This window comes from Mesoplodon bidens, assembly GCF_964165515.1.
Source record: "Mesoplodon bidens genome assembly, chromosome: 1".
Taxonomy (NCBI): domain Eukaryota; kingdom Metazoa; phylum Chordata; class Mammalia; order Artiodactyla; family Ziphiidae; genus Mesoplodon; species Mesoplodon bidens.
This window is the reverse complement of record NC_138176.1, coordinates 171,513,521-171,523,522: the sequence shown is the minus strand read 5'-3', so window position 1 is coordinate 171,523,522 and position 10,002 is coordinate 171,513,521. Positions and strand designations below refer to the sequence as shown.

The 10,002-nt window shown below is 51.9% G+C and overlaps 1 protein-coding gene across 1 annotated transcript; it reads right to left on the bottom strand.

The window, feature by feature from the left end:
- Positions 1-353: 353 nt before the first annotated feature.
- Positions 354-7,189, bottom strand: NODAL (nodal growth differentiation factor; the record flags this gene model as incomplete). Its single annotated transcript, XM_081235582.1, has 3 exons — positions 354-506; positions 2,109-2,806; positions 6,994-7,189. The coding sequence occupies 3 exons, from the start codon at positions 7,187-7,189 to the stop codon at positions 354-356; spliced, it is 1,047 nt and encodes a 348-aa protein (XP_081091708.1).
- Positions 7,190-10,002: the final 2,813 nt, after the last annotated feature.

Below are 10,002 nucleotides of genomic sequence, written 5' to 3'. Positions count from 1 at the left end.
GAAAATAAATGCACATATGCTCCAGCTCTTGCATACAATTTCTGGGGGATCGTGGGTTGAAAAAAGTCAGCTAAAGGACTCTTGCACTAGTGCTTTCACGTGCTACTGTCTGTTAAGCAAAGAGAAAACCCAGCAAGCCTGCCTCACAGGCTTCCTCCTCCCTCCTCTGTGCTCAACCAGACCCCACAGAGCCTTCAAGGACAGGGTGGTAGCCCTTCCTCCTTAGGTCTGGTGGACAGAGGGACTTTTCCCCCTCTTTGTTTCTCCTCATTGGATTAGATGGTTATCTTGTCTTCTAGGAGCTTCCCAGGCTTCCAGGGTACAGGCAAATCCAACACACCTGTAGGAGCTCCTCAAAGGCACCCACATTCTTCCACAATCATGTCTTTATGATGGTCTAGAAGGACTCGGCCATTGTCCACGTACAGCATACTCAAGGGCTTGGTCTTCACTGGGGCACAGCAGGTGGAAGGGACTCGGTGGGGTTGGTACCGTTTCAGCAGACTCTGTGAAAGGGAGGACAGGGGGGTCAATTCACATCCCAGTGGTGAGGTCAGAATGGTGTCATTTCTGGGTAAAGGGTGAAAAAGTTAACAGTTAAAATCAGTTTCTGGGGGCAAAAATAGAAAATTCTTTTCATAAAGGAATCAGAATGCCAATACATCATCAACTCTAATATCTAAAATAACTCTTTTTTTAAACAGCCTTTAAACAGAAGATTCTAAAAGCTGTATCTGGGTAGAGCAGTAGGTAACATATGTTCTCCTATTGTTCTAGTCTAGAGTGAATACCGACTTTAAAAATATTCCAAGAAACTCCTGGTTTAGTTCCAGAAATACGAAGAAAAGAGTCATGCGGAAATTCTTGTGGGATTTGCTTTCTTGCCCAGAGAAGGGCAAACAGAGTCAACAGGAGAAAAGGTAACAAGCCCTTGGCATTCTGGAACTGGGCCTTGTCCCTGTGGTCCAGTGGTGGCTTTTCAGATCAGTGTTAGATTTGGTGACTTGGACTATCTGGGTCTCTGGTTCCCTCTGATCATGCTGCAGGTAGGCTGGTGGACAGAAGTGGGGCCTGGGAGAGACTCAGGAGGGCCTGTGCCCAGGACAGGCCCTCTAGGGTACCAGCCCCCACCACTGCCTCTCACGAGCTCAGCTCACATTCTCCCCAGAGCCTCTGGACCCTGCCTGAGGCTTGGCATGGAGGATGTACTACAGGTCCTAGAGATTCTTAGTCTAGGCTTCATAGAGTGAAAATGAAAACACTTTGATCCCGTGTGACCTTTGAGAGCAGGTCAGGACCACCATATATAAGCTCTCTTCTCTGCTTTCTCCACATCATTTTCCTTCCATTCCTCTCCCTCCACTACCTTCTAGACCATAGGCTGATTAGTGGCACCTAGTGGTAGCCTCTGGCTTTATTACTTTTGCAAAATGGGTGTCCAACTCCTGTTTTTAGGCAGCAAAAGTACAGTGGCTGGAACAGTAATATCTCTACCTTGGCCTCATAAACGCGGCCCCCATTGCATCAATGAGTTACAGACTTCTAGTAATGGTAAGACAACATTATACCTGTTACCTGCTAACTATTGATACTACACGTGATATGATGCATATCATCTCATGTAACCCTAGAAGTATGGCATTGCTATCCCCATTTTACAGGTGAGGAGACTGAGGCTCAGAGAGAGTAAGCAACTTGATCAATATCACATGGCTAATGAGTAGGATTCAAACCCAGGCCTGTCTATTCCCAAACTCCAAATTCTGAACTTCCTTTCCTAGAATGTCAGGGCAGTGGGAGGAACTGAGACCCTCCAGTCTACACGCCCCACCCCTAATTTTATGACAGAAGGAAAAAGTCCCAGGAAAGCAGTGTGTTCAAGATCACCCAACAAGGCATGACTCCATGTAGGCTCTCTGAGGATGTTATCATTGGTCACCTCTATATCCTTAAAACCTGTCACAGAACCTGGCTCATTGTAGGTGCTCGAATAACTGTGCATGAATGAACACAGTAACCTAACAGCAAAGCCAGGGTCCTGATCTGGTAGTAAGGACAATTCTCCCCCACAGCTTACAGCCTCCCCTCCCCAGGCCTTGGCATCACACCTGGATGTATGCGTGGTTGGTTGGATGGAACTCTTCCCCCACGGGGTTAGGACACTCGCCCTCACAGCGATAGGCATTGTACTGCTTGGGGTAGATGATCCAGGAGCCCCATCCGATCAGGTTGAAGTCCACCTGGAACTTGACCTTCCGACACAGTTGGTTTCTGTCCTGCAAGTGATATCGACGGTGCCTCCTGGCCCTCTCCCGGGAGAGCTGTCCCTCCTGGACCCGCCAGGAGCTCTCAGCTTCCCACAATAGGGTAGAGCCACCCAGCCGCCTCCGCTCTGGGGAGAGGTTGGAATAGAGCATGAGGAGCACATTGGTGACAGGTGGTGTGGGGGGCAGCCGCCAGCACTCTCCAGCCAAACTGGACATCTGCTCCCTCAGCTCCCCAGGGTGCTTCAGCCACTTGGAGAGTGGCCTGGTCACCTCTAGGACCATGCTGCCCGAGGAAAAGGTAACCTGGGACAGAGTGACAGTGAACAGATCCATTCGAAGACGTTCTGGGCAGTTGGGTGGGTCCTTATCCTCATTCAGCTTTGGCTGGTGGAAAATCTCAATTGAGAGTGGGACATCGGGAGGAAGGGCCACAGGGCTGGACAGCTGCAGCCGGAGCTCGGCCCATGCCAGATCCTCTTCTTGGCCCAGGAAGGAGAAGTCAAAAGCAAAGGTCCAGTTCTGCCCATCCACCTCCACATCTGGGTGAGAAAAAACCAGAAGGAAGCAAGTGAGTGGGGGCCTCCTGCAGCCTCAGTTGGTGTAACAACCACCATAGCTCATGACTGAGCCCTTACCTTATATGAATCGTCACCCTTACCCTACGAGCTGGGCATGTTATTGAACCCATTTTAGAGATGAGGAAAATTGAGGCTCAGGTTAAATTACCTGCGTGAGGTGTCATTCTTGGAAGGTGGCAAAGCCAAGAATAAGCCCAACTGCAAAGCCCAACCTCCAAATCACTGTTCTGCTGCTCCCCCTCATGACACTCCAGAGAACAACTGGTAAAAATTGGATGAGTTCGTCTCCTTCTCCCTTCTCCCCTCACACATGCAATCTAAGGACAAGCCCTGAGCTTTCTGACAGAAATCCTGGACTTCCACCCACCCTGTGGCCCGCATGCCAGGCTTTGTCTTCTCATTGGAAAGGGTGGCCTGTTTTACGCACAATGAGGTCGATTCACAGAACATAAGGGTTGGAGCTCCCAGGGAGGCATAGGCAACGGAATCCAAAGACTGGTCACCCTTTCCCCCACCAATTCCTAAAGACAGGCAGACACTTCAAGAGTTCTTGGCAACCTTACAAATAGGTTTCTAAAGACATTCTAAGCTTGACTGTACACTGACCTTGCACTTTTCCACCCAGTGGTCTCTCCTACCTACCTGCAGGGCGCTCACCCTTTCCCACTCCAGATCATCCACACACCAGGGCAGACACAGCAAGCACACACCCAAGACAATTAAACCCATCCTGAATGAAAAGGAATGGGGAAGCACATTCCATTCATTTTAGTCCTGGACTAATTTGGTCTGATGTCTGGGAATAGCACATATTGGTGGATTTTTCAGGTCAGCTAAAAGTGATCTTTAACTTTTTTCAAGCCCAGTTTCATCTTTGCAGTGGGAATAATAATGCCCTACCCTTCCCTGCATTGTCACGAGGACCCAGGGAAATGAAGATGTTTGAAGGTCTATTGCTAAATAAAAGGCAGAGGTTATTCATTAGAAATAAAAACAGTAACCCTTTGGTGAATCAGTCCTGAAGGCAGTGATCTCTGACTGAGGTCCACTCTGGGCAGACCACATATAAGAGTTTTGTTTTTTGGGGGGCTTCCCTGGTGGCGCAGTGGTTGAGAGTCCACCTGTCGATGCAGGGGACCCGGGTTCGTGCCCCGGTCCGGGAGGATCCCACGTGCTGCGGAGCGGCTGGGCCCGTGAGCCATGGCCGCTGAGCCTGCGCGTCCGGAGCCTGTGCTCCTCAACGGGAGAGGCCACAACAGTGAGAGGCCCATGTACAGCAAAAAAAGAAAAAAACAAAAAGAGTTTTGTTTTTTTGGTTCTTTGTCTCATAGAACATCTTTGGTCAGATAGTAAGTGGATTTCTCTGGGAAGTCCATCCTGCATTAGAAGGGGGTAATTCCCAGCTTCAGCATCCTGAAGCTTCTCCCAGCCCATCCCTAGATGTTCTTTTCCACTTAATTTCCACTTCCCTTCTCATTAGCACCTGCAGGAGGCAATAACCGGCCCCTGACTAGCAACTCCCCAGAGGTGTGGGGAGGAGGCTGACACCACCCACTGCCCTTCGCAGCACCTCCCGTGACATGTAGCAACTCCTCTACAGCTCCGCCTACGCCAGGACTTAAAACACACTATCTCAAGTATCCACAAATGGCTTTTTAAAGGCATTCCAGCTCAGTGTTTAAGAGGGCCCCTCCCGGTGTCTCCCATGATGGATCAAGTTCTGCCACTTGCTGCCACACTGGGCAGCCAGCTTTCTCTGGGCCTCAGTTTCCCTCTGGGTAAAAGGGAGATGGTAACAGTATCCACCTCACAGCGGTGTTGAGATTTACTGAGATAACGTGTGTAAAGTGCTTTGCCCAGCACAACCACCAAAGTGCAATAAACGGCCATCATCAACTGCCTCCTTATTATTACCCAAGTCCAAGTTAGAAATGAAGATGTCCAGGCAGTGAGGGACCTGGACAGGGGGACAAAGTCATCTGCTGCTGAGATGGCAGTGTGGATTCAGGGGCAGGGAGGAGGATACTCCTTCCTGCTGGAAGAGTCTGAGACCCCACTACCCTACCTGCAGCCAAGGGCTCCCCAGGACACAGTGCTAACAGGTTTTCTTAGATCTGGCTCTGGTTCATCTTAGAATAATGGGGGGATCTAATCTTTGAGGGTCACCAATGCCTGATAAAAGCCAAGAATGCTCTCCCCAGAAAAACTGCATTTCCTACTAACACAATAAATGTGATTTGGGAGTGGTTATAAGAAAGGGGTTCATGGACACCCTGAAACCCATCCACAGACTGAATGCAGACTTGGCCACATGGGCCCCAGCGAAATCTCGACCCACTTCCAATTCTAAAGAAGGAAGGGCTCATGATCTTGGGTTCCTTTCCCCTCAAACAGGGTGTTGAGTTAGTCAGGGACTCTGTAGAAAAAGAGGGTGAGTATGACACCGAGTTCCCACCGTACATTATTATAAATTATGAGGGTGATTACCATTAACTGCTTCCCTCATGCCAAGTGTTTTATAAGCCTTGTCTCCTTAAATCCTCCCCTCCTTTATCACCATTTTGCAGATGAAGAAACTAAGGTCCAAGGTGAAGATGGTTAAACAGTGAAAGACACAAGACACGGATCCACATCTGATTTGGCTAGATTCCAACACCCATTTCCCCTTATCCTGTGCAGCTTACAAATAAACCCGAGATGGAAAGGTACCACACTCACACAAATGAGGTAGAAAGAAAGCCGGGCACTTTATTTTTACAAAAGGGGAGACTAGAAAAGTCAGCTGATATGCCAGGGACACATGGGGAATTGGGAAGCAGGGTTTGAGGGACCAGACCCAGTTTCCCGGATTCCCAGACTGTCAAATCACCACAAACCTTCGGGAACTCTCTAGAAGGAGGGAGTGAATTGGAAAAGTGCGCCTCCCACTCTTTGCTCATCCACCTACCCCCCAACCCCAGCTTCCTAGCAGGCAGAGCACTCCAGTGATTTTCAAATTGCTCCGCCCCCCGCGTGTCCCTAGCCTGACTAGTCCCCAGATGACCCTTCCGGAGAGGGTCACTGGCTGTCTGACCCCAGACGCGGCTGGCCAGGGAGCTAGGAGCCCCCACCCCCAGATCACAAGGGGCCGGCGGGTGGCCGTCAAATCAGATTATCGGATGTGGATTTCGCCTGAACTCCGGGGAGGGCCGTCTGGCCCCGGCAGGCAGAGAGAGGTGCAGGCAGGCAGGGGCCACCCCGGGCGCTGGGATGTGGATTGCCCGGAGTAGAGGAACCCCGCGGGAAGGGCTCCCTCTTCTCAACATCTACCTGCGCCCAGTTCCCAGATCGCAAGCTGCCCCATCCTCGCGGCTGATACTCTCAAGGTCACCATGGGAGTGACCTCGCCCGCTCCACATCTAGGCCCCGGAACCCGGTGTCGTCCGGGACACTGACACCTACCCCGCCTGGGCTGGATGACCCAAGCCTGCCGCAGTTCTCGACTTCGGGGCATTTCATCTCTAATCCATAATTTCTGAAACCTAATCCCTGATGTTACATGCTTGATACCCTATTTCGAACCTCAGTCTCAGCCTGAGACACTCCCAACGCCAGACCCCGGGACGCATTCACCCTCACTCGCGAAAAGAAAAAAAAAAAATTTGACAAGACAAATAATTGTAGCAATAATAACGACCATATATTACTATGCCTGGTTTTGTGCTAAGCGTTCTATGTGCGTTGTCCATAGCCCTCGCCAGTCCAATAAGGGTGGCACTATTATCCTTATGCTACAGATGTGCAAACCGAGGCGCCCGGAGATTACAGTAGTTGAAGACGGCACAGATAAGCAGTGGCACAATCAGTCTTCCACCCTATAGTCCCGCGCTTTACCCACCCTAAACAAGACCGGAACGCAGAGGTCTCAGTCCGGGACACACCCCGGGTGCCACCAACCCTGTCTCCCGAGCCAAGGCGGACGCCGAGACACCGTCAGCCCCAGCCCCTGAACGTGCCCTTCAAGCGTGCGGATACGTTTTCAATGGCACGTCCCCGGCACAGTGCCGCAGCCCCTGCCGCTCCAGCCCTCTCCCGGAGTCCCGCGCGGGAGCGCCCAAGGCGCGCCGGGGGTCCAGCCGAGTGGGGCGGGGCGGGGCGGGGCAGCCTACCTTGCGCCTGCAGGCTACGTATGATGTCCGCCCGGAGCAGCGGTTCGCGGTACAGGCTCAGCATATAAGCAAGAGGGGATGGCGACGAGGGCTGCGCCCACGTTCGAAGGGGTACCGGGGCTACCATCGTGGCGCCCGCCTGGAGGAGAGCCCACCAGACATGCAGGAGGAACAACGGCAGGCTGTGGGCGTGCATGGTGGGGTGGCGGGCCCGAGGCCAGCCTCCGTCCCTTATATCCTGGGCCTTCGCGGGCGCCCCGCCCCTGCCCTTCCTCCCTAGGGGAAGCTTTCAGGTCGGATAACACCCCCCAGCCCAGCCCCCGTCACCGGGGGTGGCCCCCAGAGGGACCACCTGCTGGGGGCGAGTGAGACCTGAGCCTGGTAGGGAGGAGACCTGAAAAAGTGGAGGAGCTGTTAGGTCCAGGGACCGTCTAGTTTGCCCAGTCTGGACACCCTGGCACTCTGCTACTCCAGGCTTTTTTTTCCAAGACACAGCTGGCTTGTCGCAGGCAAACTCCCAGGTCAGAAGGATGGCTTCCTTACTCTCCCCCACCTGGGGTCCCTGCCCTTTCCTCTTCCTCCAGGTTCCAAATAGATGTCTGGCTCAACCAGGAGCAGATAGAGAATGAAAGCTGTGTCTCCTGGAGGCTCTCGGGCAGGGTACAGCCCCACACCGGCCGGGAGGCTTCAGCCCAGCCTGGCACCTTGCAGCCTTTCAGGACACTGTACAGATGGCCTCTGGGAGCACCCCCCGCCTTATACGGCGGGGCCTGTCTGGAGAGCTAGCCTCTGAAAAAATACTGGGTACTGGGAATTGCTGGAACAAAAAAGATGAGTGCCAGACGAAGGTCCATGGGGACCTGCTTCAAATATTGAAGCTCTCTCCTGGAGAAAACAGGGGACAGGAGTGACCAGGATGAAGGACAGACTTCTCCACTGGAAAAGGAAGTGCTCAGAAGCTGGAGCCGAGGGCATAGCTAACGGGGTGAGTGGAGTGTCTGTAGTGGTATCAGGGTCTTCCTTCACAGGTTCACATCACCCCAAAAGTTTCAGGAAAAAGGTGTTGCCTGTGTCATCCATGTCCTGCAGTCCCTGCCTCCCCTGGCAGTTACCCTGGAGACCTGGCTTTCAACTCAGGACCTCTTACTTTCCTCTCTCTGGGCCCTGCTTTCCTCACCAACACAAGAGTGGTCCTTGTCTGGGCTCTCTTCAGGTGCAAAGTCAGGTTGAAGCTGGAATTACCTTTAAAGAAATGTAAATCTCTGCCCCTTGTTCAGGCCCCAGCTATTTTCTGCAACACTGGAGGGCTCTTTATGCCCCCGCCCTCGCCCCCTGGTCCTTTCCGAGCCCTGACATGCACATTAGCAGCTGGCCAGCATTTACTGAAACGCTACGTGCCCCGCACACCTAGGCTTCTTTCACAGGATGCCTCCAGCTCCAAAGAACCACACGCTCAGACCTGAGCAGGTGTTAGTGGAGGGAGGCCCAGCAGGCTCAGCTAGGAGCTCCAAACCCGTGTCCAGGTGGAAGCCGGCCCAGCCAGCAGGAAGGGGCCTTGCCTAGGAGAGATGTGGGTTGTAGACCTGTGCCGACCACGGGACCGGGACAATATGCTCAGCCAGACGACTGTTAGTTCCTTCTAAAGATGGGGACTGTCTTGTTCATCGTGCTCTCCCTCCAGTACCTATCATGGTTGGGACCCAAAGTATCTTAGATGAGTAAATTAATCAGTGAATGGCACTGTGTCTGGACTTGCCTGAAGATAAGTATCACCTGGGGTGTATGTTAAACTACTGATTCCTGAGTCCCAATCCAGGCCTTTAGCATTCGAATTTGGAAAGAGACCTTGGTAATCTACATATTTAACCAGTACCCCTGTGATTCTTATCAGACAACTTTGAGAACCTGGGTGAGCTAGGGTCTAGTTGCAGTTTGGAACCCACCTCTCTGCGTTCAGTTTCCTCATCTGTAAACCATGACTGGAGATACTTCCTTCCATGAAGATTAAATAAAACAAATGCTAAAATGCTTTGCAAAGCCTTAAGCATACAGATTATTATGGGTGCTCCCTGGTTGTCATTCAACTTCCCTAGCCTGGGGCCTTGCAGCCTGGGGCTTGTCAGTCCCCGCCCTCTGCATCAGACCCCTCCCCAGAGGCAGAAGGTGCCCTCACCCAGGTTATGAATATATAAATAAAAAACAATGAGAGATTGTGGTTAGACAGAGGTACAGGGGTCAGCCTTCCCCCAAACCTACATGTCCTAGAATCCAGGGGGTCCCTGTTGAAACAGGGGCATTCAGAACGTAGTAGTCTTACCCACCAGGATTGGGGAAGGAACAAAACAGATGATCTCCTTCCCGTACTGGACCAGAAGCTTCTTGAAATTAAGCTTTATTCATTCTGTGTCCCTCGTACTATGTGGCATATAGTAGGAACTCAGTAAATATTTCAATTAAAATGACATAATAACAATAGCTAACGCTTATTGAGCACCTAATGCAGTAGGCATTCTGGTAATCACTGCATTGATTTTATTATCATCCCCACTTCAGGGATGAGAAAACAGAGGCTCAGAGGGAACCTGGTAACTTGCTCAAGGCCACACATTTACAAGTGAAAACAGCCAGTATGTGAAGGATACTGCTTGTTACCTAAACCCATGCTTTCTGGCTTCCGCATAGATGAGAGGATCGACATGGGCCTTGTCCTAAGACTTAAAAAAAAAAAAAAAAAAAACAACTCTCTTGGGCTTCCCTGGTGGCGCAGTGGTTGAGAGTCCGCCTGCCGATGCAGGGGATGTGGGTTCGTGCCCCGGTCCGGGAAGATCCCACATGCCGCGGAGCGGCTGGGCCCGTGAGCCACGGCCGCTGAGCCTGCGCGTCCGGAGCCTGTGCTCCGCCACGGGAGAGGCCACAACAGTGAGAGACCCGCGTACCGCAAAAAAAAAAAAAAAAAAAAAAAAAAACAACTCTCAAAGTCTTGCTTTTCCCAGGGTCCGGGAGCAGCAG